General features: G+C 42.9%; 1 protein-coding gene across 1 annotated transcript in view; it reads right to left on the reverse strand.

The window, feature by feature from the left end:
• SEPSECS (Sep (O-phosphoserine) tRNA:Sec (selenocysteine) tRNA synthase) overlaps nt 1-10,288 on the reverse strand; it is an 84,575-nt gene extending 74,287 nt beyond the window's left edge. The window contains exons 1-2 of the mRNA XM_030191246.1: nt 10,136-10,288; nt 7,804-7,958 (exon numbers count right to left, since the gene is read on the reverse strand). Coding sequence (XP_030047106.1) covers nt 7,804-7,958; nt 10,136-10,249 — 269 coding nt within the window. The 5' untranslated portion in view covers nt 10,250-10,288. The remainder of the gene's footprint in view (nt 1-7,803; nt 7,959-10,135) is intronic.
• Between the last annotated feature and the right edge of the window lie 4,964 nt (nt 10,289-15,252).

A 15,252-nucleotide genomic window follows, 5' to 3' on the forward strand; every position in this document is an offset into this window, starting at 1 on the left:
TTATATGACATGAGGCAATGTGCTTCCCCACCTAATCAGGTACACAATTATCCCAATTCCAACCTTTTATGGAGCCACATATTGTGACTATTTGGCCACAATCATAAATGGTACAGAATCAAGCAACCCTCAGGCATAATCCTGACACCAAGAAACAGCAACTAATGGTTCTATACACACACCAATATATTTAATCATCTCCTTATCTAAAAAGGAACAGTAATATGATCAATGTAACCCATATAGTATTGCTAACCAATTATGTTTTTTTCTTGGAGAGTTCAAGGACCACCAAATAATAACATCCAAAAAAATCTTTGGAAGTTGTACTATATATGTCTATGTGCAAATTTGTTTATTTCAAAACAAGCAACTCCAGAAACAAAAGTCTATATCAGACACCCTTCTACTACTACAGATAAAAGTTCATTTTGTCCCAAATCAATTTTTTTAAACAGCTTTCTTCCAGGTCTCTCAGCTGAGTGAAGCACGGCCAAAAAGGACGTTTTTATTATTTGGGTGTGAATAATGGCCAAAATGGAAGGCTATTTTAGTGATGGACGCTTTCAACTGCACTCTCCAATAAAACCCCGGCCAAAATGGAAGGCTAATTTTGTGATGGACGCTTTCAACTGCACCCTCCGATATCAGTTGATCAGGTGAGCGGCGGCGTCTTCGGGTGGCACAGAGGCGTATTTGACATGCGCAGTGCAGCCAGCATAACGCTTTACTGCTCTGCACATGCTTGACCGGCCGATTCTCCGACTGTTTTAAGAAGGAATAGAGAATGCAAGTGAGCTACAACGAGTAGCTCATTTGCATTCCCTTTCCTTGATGCATAGCCGTTCCCTACCGATTCGCTATGGAATTCGGTACAGAACGGCTCTGACGACGACTTTAGTGCATCTTGCCCTCTGTTGCTAATCTTCATCTCATCCACAAAGAAGGTATATTTCTCCTAAACTTTCAGCAATAATGCTCACAAAAATATTGAGCTGAATCAGCTTCAGGATGGATCCCTGAGGCACTCTACTACTCACCTTTCTATTTACCACCACCCTCTGTCCCATATCTGTAATCAATTTCAGATCCAGTTAACCAGTCTGGGTCCCATCCTCATGCTGCTCAGTTTATACATGAGCATCCTATGAAGAAATCCTGAAGCTCTGCAGAAATCTAAGTAGACTACATCCAGTGCATGTCTTTGATCAAGCTGTCACCCAGTGAAAAATCTATTGGATTTGTTTGGCAGGACCTACCTTTGGTAAAGCCATACTGTCTCAGATCTTACAATCCATTGGATTATAGAAAGTTCACTATCCTTCCCTTCAGAAGTGCCTCTATCTATTACCTTTCCCACCATCGAGGTAAGGTTTCTCAGCTACCACTGTCATTCCTGCAATACTCCTGCCATTAGCCATGTTTTAAAAGCATAAAAAAATGGCCTGATCAGGAATGGGATTTGATTGATATATCACAAACCAACCCAGACCAGTTGGATCATATTCTAGGCAAAATCAATTATGACTTTTCTGACAGACTAGCACAATGTTTGCTTACAGGCTAAGTAATCTAATTTAATTTTGTTTTTCAAAGGTTTTTATGATGCTAAGTGTGTGTTTGCCTAGTTTACACTGGTTTTTGAAAGTGCCTCAACACCCCCACCATTAAGATAAGAGTATGTACTTTACCTTTGGGTGGGGAGGGGAATGAGGTAGGGTTAGAACACAAAGTACATGCAGTGATTTTCATGTGAAATCACCATGCATACTTTGCATCTGCATAGTTGCAGGTGTAAAATAAATGCCAAACTCCATGGTGAGTTCTGTACCAGAGTGTGCATGCCAGTACATATTCTATGGGAAAAGCCACAAGGGTTTCTCTCTAAACATGAGCTTGCAAAGCAGCCGTGAAGCTGCACAGGGAGACCAAAAATTGTACCCCTGGATATACAATCACAATAATTCTCTGTACATACAGTAAAATTATCGATTTTCATGAAAAATAAAGCAATAAGCCAAAAAAATAAGGTTTTTACTGGACTAACAGTACATTTCTAGGCCAGTTTGCAGGACTGATGTTCCCTTTCTTAAGTCAAACAGACTGAGCAGATAGAAGCAAAAATATGATTGCCCAAATCTACAATGATTGTGTCAATGGGATAAAGGGAAGGTGGGAGGTAAATACATTACAGTGGTAAGGTGGTTGCAGAAATAAAAATTATATCTGGTAGTTTAAAAAAGAAAAAAAACAAAAAAGCAAATTTCTTTGAAATCCTTTCATTTTAGTATTGAAGGGGGTTCTGCTAATGGGGGGGGGGGGGGGGGGGGGGGGGCCCGAGAGCAGAGACAGCAGGAAACAAGAGTTTGACCTGATAGTTTCCCACAGCTACTTTGCACTTCTTGCTTTGCTGGAACTGGTGCCTAGATCTGGTGAAAAAAACCTTCATTCACATTTACCTTTGGATTTTCCCATAGTTTAGATCCCGTCCTATATGCTTAGTCTGGTCACTGAAGCAACAGCCCTAGCCATTAGCGGTCTTTCTGAAACTATGCTATCAAGGGACCCAATCTGGCCACCAGGTTATCACTCCTTAAGTAATGAGCACAGCTCCATCCCACCACAGGCTGTTAACAACTCTCCAGCCACCTCAGCTAACCCAATGAAAATATGAAGAAGGGACATTCTACATGGTAGTACACAGCATTTCTACTAATCCACCAAGACAGCCCTAGTATTAAGTGTATAATTTCAAAATTCAAAGGGTCAATATTTAAAGCAATTTAACCAGCCAGAAACTGCTCCTGGACAGTTAAATTGCTTGTTTGGGAATAACCAGTGATATTCAGAGGCACTTAAACGGATAGTGCTGATGAAAATGTTCAGTAATTGCCAACGTGAAATCAGCTATTTTGGGGGTATTCTGGGGGCACAGTCAGCACTTAGCTGGTTGTGCCAATATTCAGCACTTAACCAGCCAAGATAACCGCAACAATAGGAATGCATAAGTCAGTCTTATTTTTATGTGGTTCGCCATAGCTGGTTAAGTGCCGTATAGCATGGGGATGCCTCTAGGATTCAAAATGGCAGATCTAACTAACCTCTGAGCGTGTCTATTCCTTTTGCTCTTGTTTACTCCTCAATGGGGAAGCAAAACGAATGCCAGCGGGGGGTGTGGTTGCACAGTCTGTGGCTTCCTCCCTATCTGGACCCACGGACTGATTTGCGATGCAACATGGAACTGTTCGGTCTGAGGAAACTCTGGCTTTGATGGAGCCAAAGGTGGGAGCATTTGCCACATCTACTGGAGATGTTACTCTCAGCCCAGACCAGAGAGCACCCCCTCTTATAACCACAAGCAGAAAGCTTACCCCTCTCCTCTCACCCTGCCCATGCATTACCCTGGCACTCACATTAGATAGGGCCAAAGTGGTCTGTAAGGATACTCAGCGGCACTATCTGGATAATGATGTTGAATATTCAGACAGATATCTAAGCCATCAACTCTGACCTCCCTAGGAGCTAGCGTGGCAGAGTCTCAAGAGTCCCTCTGAGGCCTGGTCTGCGAGATGTGCAGCCCAGAAGGGCCCGGAGTTGGCCAGAACAAGCAGTGGGGAAAATTTGGGTCAGTTTACAGCTCTACAGCCTGGAAGTTTGGAAGAACAAACTTCTGACAGCACTACAGGTTTGACTTTGCCATTCTTTCTCAGCCTGTAGTAGTCAATTTGGAGACAATTTGGGAGACTTTTGCTGAACTTACTAAATTACGTTTTACTCACATTAATGACCTGGTAGAAAAGTCCAGACTTTAAGAGGAAAAGAGGCTCATGATAAATTGGAAATGGCTTATTTAAAGTTAATAAAATTGAATAATCAGTGCTTGCAGTTAAAGATTTACAAATTGTTTCGGTAAAAGCTATTGCTGTGAAATTAAAAATTACATCTCACACCTGTAATCTGTGTCTGGTAAATTTTCCTCAATTACCTTTGATGTCAGTGAAAAATGTTTAAAAAATATTTGAGAGAAGTTTGGAATGTTCCAGATTTCAAAGTTCCACCTACAGTTCGAGAGTAGTACTTTGCCAAAAAAACATGTTACACAGGATCAGAATTTATCAGTAGAGGTTGAAGTGAATAGATTGGATGTTACTAATCTTAGAGACTTCAAATACCTCCCCATAGGACACCCCACAGCCCAATAAAACAGAAACATGAGCTAGAATAATACTCTTCGAATCCTGAACACCCAGGCACCAAACCCCTATCAATAGACTATATTCCGTACAAAGGAGTTCCAAACCCTCTCCCATTTAGTCGATACCCTCTCTCTCAGCCTTCAAGCGCTCCATGTCACAAATAAACTGCAGTTTCCCCAACCATTTCAGTATAGATAGTATTTGCTCAGATTTCCTGTAAGAGGCAAGGGTTAAGCAAGCTGCCGCCAAGGCCAAAAGCAAATTCTTATGCTGATGTACGCTCAAGGTATGTGGACACCGACTAAACAAGAATACATCCACCCTTCTTCCTACCACGATAGATGATACCCCAAGGCAGACAAGGTCTCTTATTATGCGATATTCATTTCAAAACCTCACTCTGGAGAGTTTAGAAATGTTTTGGATACTATATCAGGCTGCTGCTCTAGGGTATTTAACTACCTTCTGGCCTGAGCTCCACCACTCTGACTCAGCCTCCATCAGGGCAGGTTAGCACCACCTGCCTTAAAGGTGGCTAAACTACAACCACAGTGAAGGAGTATTGCCACTATACCACTCACTCCTTCACATACATATATTTCCTGATTTAGCAAGAGAGATGCAGAAGAAGAAGATTTTTTATTATGTCCAGGTGTTTTACAGTTAGGAGCACAATTTTATTTTTTTACAGTTTCCATGTCAATGTATTAGTTTTCATTTGGTCGAATATATATACATTTTTTGAACCAGCTCATTTGACCACATTTTTGGCAACTGAAAGAACTGGAACTAGCAATGTGAGTACTGAGGCTTTGTCTATATCTTCCTAATTGTATTTAAAGCTCTCATTGTGAGAAGGCAGGGTAACCATCTCGTCTTCCTGGGCTCAACCACGGTTCTTGTCTGTGTGCAGGAGCTTAGACGCTGACAGCTGCATGGAGCGAGTGATATAGCCATCCATGGCGTAGCAAGGGTAGGATGCGGTCAAAGAGCCAAAATTCAGGGCAACAGGGGCTAATGCTAGCAGACTAAGTGGGGCACCCAAGCAGCTCACCAACTACATATCTGGTGCACTCACAGTATCACGTTACTCTGTGTGTCACATTCACTTTATTTAAAATCTATTATATACCGCCTGCAGTCCAAAAGTTATTGAAGTAGTATACTTTCAGGTACCATAGATATTTTTCTGTCCCTGGAGGGCTCACAATCTAGTTTTGTACCTGAGGCAATGGAAGGTTAAGTGATTTGCTAAGCTCATGGGCAAGTCACTTAACCCTCCATTGCCTCAGGTATGAACAGATTGTGAGCCCTTATGGGACTGGAAAATACCCAGTGTACTTGAATGTAACTCACCTTGAGATACTACTGAAAAAGGTGTGAGCAAAATCCAAATAAATACGTAAATACATAAGGAGCTGCAGTGGATTTGAGCCAAACTGCCCTGGATCTCGGCCTCCTGCTCTAACCATTAGGCTACAAACGTTTCTGCTGAGTCAGGGGGGCCCTTTTACTAAGCCTCGCTAAAAGTGTCCAGCACTGTTTGCAGCATGTAGGTTTAGTGTGGCGTTAAAACGGCTGCATTTGTATTTTGTTCTGTAATGGTCACGCCCAATTAGCGAAGGATCCCTTACCACCTATTTTGTAGGAAGGGCTCCTGCGCTAATTGAGCAGTGTCACGTCTGTGGTCGTGACCACCCTCAGACTTACCCTATTTCTGGGAATCAGTGTCTGTGCTGGTTTCTGTCTATTTCTGAGTTGGCTCTGTTTCTGTCTCTGGGTGCTGATTGCCTCAGTATACTGCACCTGTGTGGGTTTAACCTCTCTGTGCCTCAGTATACTGTTCCTGAGTTAGCTCTATCTCTGTCTCTGTGGGCTGGCTGCTCTAATGGCTTCACTTCTCTACACTTGTGTGTATTGGGCCTCTCTGTACTTCAGTGGGCTGTTCCTGAGGTAGCTTGTCTCAGGCTGGGTGGGCTGGCTGCTAATTACCTCACTAGACTGCACCTGTGTGGGTTAGGTCTCTCTGGACTTCTGTATGCTCCATGCCTGTGGCCTGAAGGGGTGACCTCATCTGTCAGGGCCTTCTTAAGGAACTGGTGTGCTAGTCTTCAGTGCCTTTGCATTGCCTATGCCTCAGCAGTGCCTTAGGTCCCGAGGTTAGTGTGCTGTTTGCACAGTTAGCTTTCCTTGTCTTCTCTTGTGGGCTTCCAGCCCTTCTGCTTTGCTAGTTACTATCACCTGTGGGCTTTGCCTTCTGGCTCAGGGTGTTATTGCTCATAGGCTTTCTGCCTAGTCTACTACTTACCTGTGGGCTTCTTGCTTTCCTGCTCAGGGTATTTGCTCTGTGGGCTTCCATCCCTTCTGTGTCTATTGTTCTGTGGGCTTACAGCTCTTCTGTGCCCATTGCTCTGAGGGCCTCCAGTCTATCTGTGTATATCCCTTTTATCTGTGGGCTTCCAGGCCTTCTGGGTGTATTACTGCGGCCTGGGGGTTTCCAGCCTTTCTGTGGGCATCTCTCTGACCTGTAGGCTTTCAGCCTGTGTATATTATTCTCTGTGGGCGTCTAGCCTTTCTGTTATCCCTGCGCAGTGGCTCTGCTCCCTGTCTGAGGTTGGTTAGCGGCTGATGCTGCAACCATTTCTCTCCTTTCTATCTGTTAGCTACTGTAGCTCCAGTCTAACCCTTCCTCTGGCAAGCGTAGCTGTTATTCCCATTCCCTTGAGCTTAGCTTGTATGTAGCTCCTGTATCGTGCTTCTCAAGCCTGAACCCTGCTGTAGGACGTTGTTCCTGGATTCCTTGTGCTTTCCTGTTCAGCTCCAGCCCAGCCACTCCAGTCCTGTCTACTTCAGCCCGTCTTAGGGTTCTCTGTTTCCTGTTGGGTGGTTTTGCCTGCTGCTGCTGCCACTTCCGTGACAGCGGCCCAAGGGCTCACATTTCCCCGAGAGACCTGACAAGCAGCATGTGGCAATGTGCCTGCGCTATCTGATTAGCGCAGGGTAAGCCTACTCTCCACTGATAAGACACGTCTCCCATGCTAAAACAGAGAAACTATTTTTTTAGCTTTGGCTGATCGGCACACTACCACGGGACACCTCGGCGCTTTCCCGCAGCAGTGCTTTTTGACACAATAGGCATGCGCTAGTGCCTACCATAGCTTTGTAAAAGGGTCCCAGGAGCTGTGCCTATTCCTTTTGCTTTGATACCTGTTGTATGTATTGTCTTGTTTATGCTTCTCACTTAACACTATACTGTCTTCTGACTTGCTATACATTTTTTTATTTTGCACTATGATTGTATATTATTCCTTGTACCAAAAGAAAAGCTCAAATGAATAGACTCTTGATTGTTCCAGTCTTGGAGGCCCATTTGTGTTGCTTCCATTTTTGTACTTCTGAACTCTCTCTTCTGCTACCTTACATATTATTTCTTGTACCACTTTAGATTTTTGGCAAATAATTTAACTGCTAACTTTGCTTCAATATAAAATTCACAATCTTAATAAAAGCATTTCTATTTTTCTGCTTTGCCTTAGGCTGCTATGAAAAAGAAAAATAGCAGCCTATGTGCCAGCAATTACAAAACACTCCACAAAACATACTTTACCTGTAATGACGGCGGGCAACTAAGCCTGACGCTACCCTTCCTTCTCTTTCACCAACACCACAGTTGCCTAGAAAGTTGTTGCTATCCATAATGGAAAGTTCATGGAGAAAGAGTTCAATAGTACTTTCATCCCATCCAGACTCTGGACATTTACCCTTAAAGTATAAATAAAATATGTGAGATGTGTGGTTGGTTTACAAAATACAACTCAAAATGCAATGACATACACATTATAAACTATAAATTTTCAATGAGAAAAAATATAGAAGCACTCAAAATAAGAAATCAAAAGCACTGAGTGCATATCTCCACACCTTTTGCCATAGCAAAAGCTAAGGGCTCCTTTTACAAAATATGCACTAATCAATTAGTGTGCGCTGAATGCGAAAAAGCCAATTCAATTACCATGGGCTTCTTCACATTCAGCGAACACTAATCCATAGCGCTGCTTTCTAAAAAGAGCCCAAAATTAGCTCAAGTCCAAAAATCGTTTTAACATAGCCCATATTAAGTTAGAGCCCAGCTATATGCAATCACAGTAGAATGAAGAATCAAGTTGTTTCTGTTGTATTAAATCAATTTGAAGTAAAGATTTAAATACACCAAACACCGAACTGCAGAGAAAAAATAATAGGAAAAAAAAAGTTATTTAAAAAAAACCTGTTCTTCTGTATCTCAGACCTGCGACTGAGAAGATTAATTTCAATGATCCAAAACAAAAGCAACAAAACAGTGAATGTTCTTGAGTGAACCAAAGCTCACACCTGAATCCAATAGTTAATCTACGGCAAGACTAGAAGACTACTGTCCCCAGCCCACCTGAAAGAACATGAGGTACTCTACCAAGAATAAAAGGGAAAAACTGAACCATCCTACAAGGCAAAGTTGGTACACACTTATCCTAAATGACTTGTGGAGGTGTATTTTCAAAGCACTTAGACTTACAAAGTTATATGGTAACATATAGAACTCTGTAAGTTTAAGTGCTTTGAAAATGAGCCCCAAATGCTATTACTGTTGCAAAAGGGGATTCCACCACTGAATTAATGGATATGAGGTTACATTCACTTCTTTTTTGTTTCTAATTACTTACTGAATATTTCTAGAATCCTTTCACATTGAAAGTGAAGCGTAGGGTGTGCGTTATCAGCAAACAAATGTTTATTTTAAAGCATTTTAAATCTTATGTGAAATAGCAAAATATAAAAAATATGTAAGGGACTGCATATAAAATAAGAATAAACCAGGTTCCATGTGGCTAAGAATAAAAATAGCAGATTTTAAATGTGCCACAATCTGAAGTAACATTTGTTCAACAAAGTGCTAATACACAACATAAGAATAGCCATAGTGGGTCAGACCAATGGTCCATCCTGTTTCCAACAGTGGCCAATCCAGGTCACAAGTACTTGGCATAAACCCAAATAGTAGCAACATTCCATGCTACAAATCCCAAGGCAAGCAGTGGCTTCCCCATGTCTGTCTTGATAGCAGACCATGGACTTTTCCTCCAGGAACCTGTTCAAACCTTTTTTTTTTTTTTTTAACTCAGATATATGCTATCCTCCAGCAATGAGTTTCAGAGCTTAACTATTCTTTGAGTGAAAAAAAAGTCCAATTTGTTTTAAAAGTATTTCCATGCAACTTCGCTGAGTGTTCCCTGGTCTCTATATTTTTAGAAAGAGGAAAACATTGATTCACTTTCAGCACATTAAGAAGGTCTGATGATTATGGACTACTTTCAGACGCTAGACAGTACAGCAGATTTCAAGTGCTCTCGCAACCTATGCAACCTGCCTGCACTGCCTTGCAACAGAGAAAATGAACAGAGCAACTATACCAAGGAAACGGTGCTCCAAGGACTTTATAGTGCTGTATTTTCTAACTCATTGAGTTTAACTATAATGAACACTGCACTAATAGGATCTGTTTTACTAACTGCACTTGTTGTCAACGTATTGTTTCAAAATCTTAAACCCAAGACGTAACAAGAACCAAAACGGGATGTCAGTATTTCCCCTACAACCTTGGGGGGAGCTCCAGTAGAACGACTGTTTGTCCAGGGGTTGCGCAATTATCAGAGAAAACATTTTTCAACTTGCTCTCTACCTGGCAACTTCAGTTTCATTTTCAGCTGCCCTGTATTTTTTTTCTATTAACAAATCCCATCACTCATTTTCTCAGAAACAAAATGCTGTCCGTCCAAAAGCACTGTGCCAGTCCTGCATCTACATTATAATTTGTGACTAGAAGCTCAGTGGAAAAAGCCACTAACTCTATCCTAAAGGCCACCGGAGAACAGCTAAGAGGAGGTCAAAGGATCGGGTCATACCGTGTCTAACAGCTGACGAATAAGCAACTCGTGTGTACGGCGGCCCTGGGAGCCCTGGCGCACATAGGCCGGGGACACCAGCTGCTCGCAGGCTGTAAAGTTATCACCATTCATAATTCCGAGCTAACCAGCAACAGACAACCACCACCAAAATTCGGTATGTATGAGCTCCCACAGGCTGGCTGAGCTTTGCCAGAGGTCAGTAAGTGTGAGGTTTTTTTTTTTTTTTTTTGCCACAGGTTACGCATGCCGTCCGTGCAGTTACAGTCCGGCTCTGCGTCGATTACAGCGTGCCCCTCCCCCCGTGGTGAAACGCACAAGAGGCGGATTTCCCCCCTAGCAGCCGCCATATTAGTACTCCCAAAACAAAGCAAAAAGGCAATCAGCTGCTGTATCCACGTTGTCGACGTTGTTCATTGTTATTTTATCTTATTTACACAGAGGAACTATCACAACGGAATAATCCTTCATTGCTCAGGGTACTAATTTGTCCTAAATCGTAATCACTGGGGCATTTGAAGGGGCTGGTTAGGTTATAAGACACCCTAGTAGAACTGGTGCTGGGATTTTTTCACTATCAGTGTCTGCTATGATAATCAGGTGCTCAACATTCCGAGTTTTTATTTGTAACTACAAAGGTTTTTTTTTTTTTTAAACTTTAATTAGGTTGTGTCAAGCCTCTTAAGACTTGTTAACTGTAAAGTCTCAATATCTTGAAGTATAACCTTGGCACACCAGTACACACCTGAAGTCTCTTTATTTTCTGAAGTTTCCTTTATTGAATAAACACAGATAATTTACTCACAGTCAGATGTTCAGAAGTGTTGCCCCAGGGCACAGAGACTCCTAATTTCTGAGAGCTGTATCAGTGGTTGGAGGTAGAAATCTGAAGAGAGGCAGCTTTATTGCAGAGGTGAGAAAATAGTTGAACAGGTAGAAGTAGCTCAGAGCTGGGTGACTGGAGAGTGCAATATCTCATTAGGAAGATATATTCAAGGTAAAAAACCAAGTTCGTTCCAGGGAGTTTAGCAGGACAAGTGTTGTCTGAAGCAAGATGGAGAATGCCTCATGGAGAGAGAGAGAGAGGCTGAGAAGGGCTCACACAGGCCCAGGGAGGAGGGGGTAAAGAGACCAATGGGGTCAGAGCTTGCCATCAGGTGGCAAGGGTGGCCCTAGAAGACAGCCCTCGATTGGAGGGAAAGGTCATACCTGGCTGACCTTTCAGGACAGAGATAGTAAGGATGACCAGGAAATGATAGCAGGAAGATAAAGGAGCCAAGCTTGGCTGAGAGAGAGAAGAGGTCCACGCAGCAGCACAAGCCAATAGTAACAGTTCTTATACAGACAGGCAGGTGTGGCTGCATTACCTGTGAACTATGTTACACACAATGCATTGCTCACATATCTTTGCAGTGAGAACTGCAGCAGTGAAAATCCTTAGAAGTGAGAATACCAGTGAAGGCATTAAACACATTTTAGGGTCACACTATAAACTAGTGCAAGGCTGTCGGAGGATAGACACTCCCCGCCTGGTATCGGTAGATACCACTATCATTATTATCACAATTTATTAAATTAATAGCTTGTAAAGTCCATTATTTGTATTCCAGCTGTGGAGTCATTTTCTTCATCACAAAGGAGCTGAAACGAGAGACAGACAACAACAACACTAGACAACACAAAAGAGAGAGAAAGTCTTTGATTCTCTGGTCTTCACGGGTGGGTGGTGACGCTCTGTGCTTGTGCTTCTTCGGGTTGTTCAAGAAGCAAAATCTTGGTGGTGGGTCATACAGGCCATTCACTGTAGACAAGATGCTTCGTTGGGTGCACTGTTGCACTTGAGTGGAGACCCAAAAGGTGAAGATGTCCTTTTTTGGGTCCCAGCTTAGGCCAAGGCTACGTTGAAGTGAGGGTGTGTCCACTCCCAAGTCTAGGTCCTTCAAGTCTCTAGCACGGTCTACTGAAAGGAATGACTCATCTTTACTGAACTCTTTGTTCATTATATTCAGGAACTCTTTATCTTCTATGGAGAAGGCAGGTTTGTCTTCATCTTTGGTGGTCTGGAACACTGAGCTTCCCAGGTATTCTCCAAAGTCTGCTGAAGAGACTGTTTTGTAGCGTGTTGGGACAATGCTCTGTTCCTTGTGAGTGGGAGAGTCTTTGGTGGTTAGATGGTTGGTACATGGCTCGAACAAGGAAGAGCGCCCGCTTTCTTGGAACATTGGTGTAAAGTACATTGACACTTGCCTTTCTTGTTTGCTTGAGGCTTACGTTGCCTACTGTTGTCCAACCCAAGTTGAGTGGGTTTGCATAGGGAGCATTGTGTGGGCCCTTGCATGATTCATGGATGTCCAGGGGGTCTGGTGCATCTCTTGTCTAGCAAGAACGAGATCTCAGCATCTGGATTCAAGTGTGCGAGCTGGTCAGTTATGGACCTCTGGTGTGGGAATCTCATCCTTGTCGTCTGATATCTGGTCACACTTGACTTGTGTGGGTGACCATGACATGGTATTGCCATCCATAGCCTCTATCACATAACCGCTTGCTGTTTGCCCTGTTGCCTGTACAAGTTTTGATGCTGTATGAAGAGTAGTTTTGGTGGATGTCGAACAGGTCATAGCACTCGGATCTTGTGAGGGACCTGTTGGTCTGCTCATCTATGATGACATATATTTTGGCTGCTTTGTCACGCTGTCCTTCAAGATGCACTTTGGCCAGGTGTGTCTTGGTGCAGGATCTCCCTTCACTTCAGACATCTTTGTGCATCTCTGACTGACTTGGAATGTTGGTGCCCTCTCTTTCTCTGTCTCCCCGCCATGATTCGACTCGGGGTTACAGTTTGGTTTGGCACCATCTGGGTGTAAGGCATAGACGTGCTGGTCGCTTGTTTCCAACATTCTGTCCCGCAGCATCTTTGAGGACATTGGCCTTTGCCTCAAGTCCAGCAATTTCTTTGTCTTGCTGGAGCGCCTCTATCATAATGTCCAGCTCGGCCTTTTTATGTGCGGCTTCAGCCCCTTCTGCGTACTTCCTCAGCCTCCATCTCAGCCCTTTTGCGTGTTTCCTCACCGCCATCTCAGCCCTTATGTGTGCTTCCTCAGTCTCCTTATCAGCCCTTTTGTGTGCTTCTTCAGCCTCCAGCGCAACCCATTTTAGCTTCAGGGCGGAGGCGACGGCGAGATTTGGACATCTCTGCCATAGCCCACGCCTGAAGGGCCGCCGAGCTAGCTGTCAATTAGCTGGAGTGGTTTGTTGCACGTGACCTGGAGGATCTTGAGCTTTTGGATGTATGCTTAGAAGAGTGAGAACACAGGGAGATACTGTCTTGCGGGTCTACAGTTGCATTCACTGCTTTCTTTACAGCCTTTGCTACTTCAGCTCTACGCTTCCGGTCTTTGGCTTCTTGGAATGCCTTTCTCAAAAGACTCTGATCTGTATTTGTCTTATTTAAGAACTGGTAATACTCTTCTGCCTTTTTCTTGTAGAGTGCATAACTGGTCTGTAGTAATAACAGACAGGTGCCACTGTCTGCCCCTGCCTTTGAAATAATAAACATGTTTCTTTCCACCTCATGCCAGAGCATATATAGATTCTCCCTATATTTTTCCTGTTTCACTTGGTACATTTCCAGAGCCTTTTGGGTTAACTTGCGAGTGTTTGGTGCATCAGATTCTGCCATTGTGTGCTTGCTTGCTTGTCTTTATTGAGTGAGGAGTCTGCTCTTGTATGAGTGGAGGCAAGAGGTGTAGAGACTACTTGGTATAAAAGCTGTGCTGGGACTTGCTTGCAGTTGCTTCACTCTCTTCACTGACTTAAAAAGAGGGTCTGCCTTTCAAGCTGTTGAGATCAGTACTGGATCAGGTTTCAGTGATAAGATAATGAGCAGAGGAGATGGGAGGGGGGAGAGTAGCTCTGAGTCAGGGTCCTTCCTCAATCAGTCTCTTAGCAACTAATTGCTTCCAACCCTCCTTGCCCAGAGGATCTTTAGGACTCAGATTTCTGGCTTTGGCTGGAGGCAGAGAGGAGGGGGAACTTCAGAGCACCTTCAAGGTAATTAGCACAGAGGTGTGACAAATATAACACAAAGAACTCAAGTTGGAAGATTCCGTCTCACTCTGATATCCTGCTTCAAAGTTTCAGATAAATTCTGCAACGGTCACTTTCAGCTAATTTCATTTCTTAATCCTTCTTATGCTTGCTTAAAATGTTAAAATCTTCATAGATTTGCCAATACAAAAACAGTTTTCTTCCTGACTTCTCTGGCTGCCTTTAACTGCTGATTACCCAGAGGGGAGGGGTTGCTCTTGAGCAGGGGAAAGGTGCTTGAAAGACAAAAGGAAGGTTCTTGACTTAATTTCTCTTAGGAAAGTGGTCAGTGCTAGCACAGTCTCTCAAAGATTCTGGTTTTAAACTTTCACAAATCTTCTGTTTTTTCATAAGCTTAACTTTTCTGATAAATGCACTAAACAGTCCCAAACATTGCTTTTCTTAGTTACAAGTTCTCTTGAATGCAGGTCAGTTAACACCCAGCATAATACAAGCAGAGTTACTTGATTCACTTTTCCTTTCTGGTTTGATTAACTTACGTGAATCTGTCTCTTCACAAGCTTAACTCTTCTGATAAATGCACTTAAACAGTTCCAAACATTGCTTGTCTTAGCTAAAAGCTTGCTTGTGTGCAGACCGGTTATCATCCAGAACGTTTGGTTTTTACTTGATTCACCCTTTCATTCCTGGTTTGATTAACTTACATGAATCTGTCTCTTCACAAGCTTAACTCTTCTGATAAATGCACTTAAACAGTTCCAAACATTGCTTTTCTTATCTAAAAGTTTGCTTGTGTGCAGACCGGTTAACATCCAGAACATTTGGTTTTTACTTGATTCACCCTTTCATTCCTGGTTTGATTAACTTACGTGAATCTGCCTCTTCACAAGCTTAACTCTTCTGATAAATGCACTTAAACAGTTCCAAACATTGCTTGTCTTAGCTAAAAGCTTGCTTGTGTGCAGACCGGTTAACATCCAGAACGTTTGCTTTTTACTTGAGTCACCCTTTCATTCCTGGTTTGATTAACTTACGTGAATCTGCCTCTTCACAAGCTTAACTTTCCTGGA

The sequence above is a fragment of the Microcaecilia unicolor genome, chromosome 2, assembly GCF_901765095.1.
Source record: "Microcaecilia unicolor chromosome 2, aMicUni1.1, whole genome shotgun sequence".
Classification (NCBI taxonomy): Eukaryota; Metazoa; Chordata; class Amphibia; order Gymnophiona; family Siphonopidae; genus Microcaecilia; species Microcaecilia unicolor.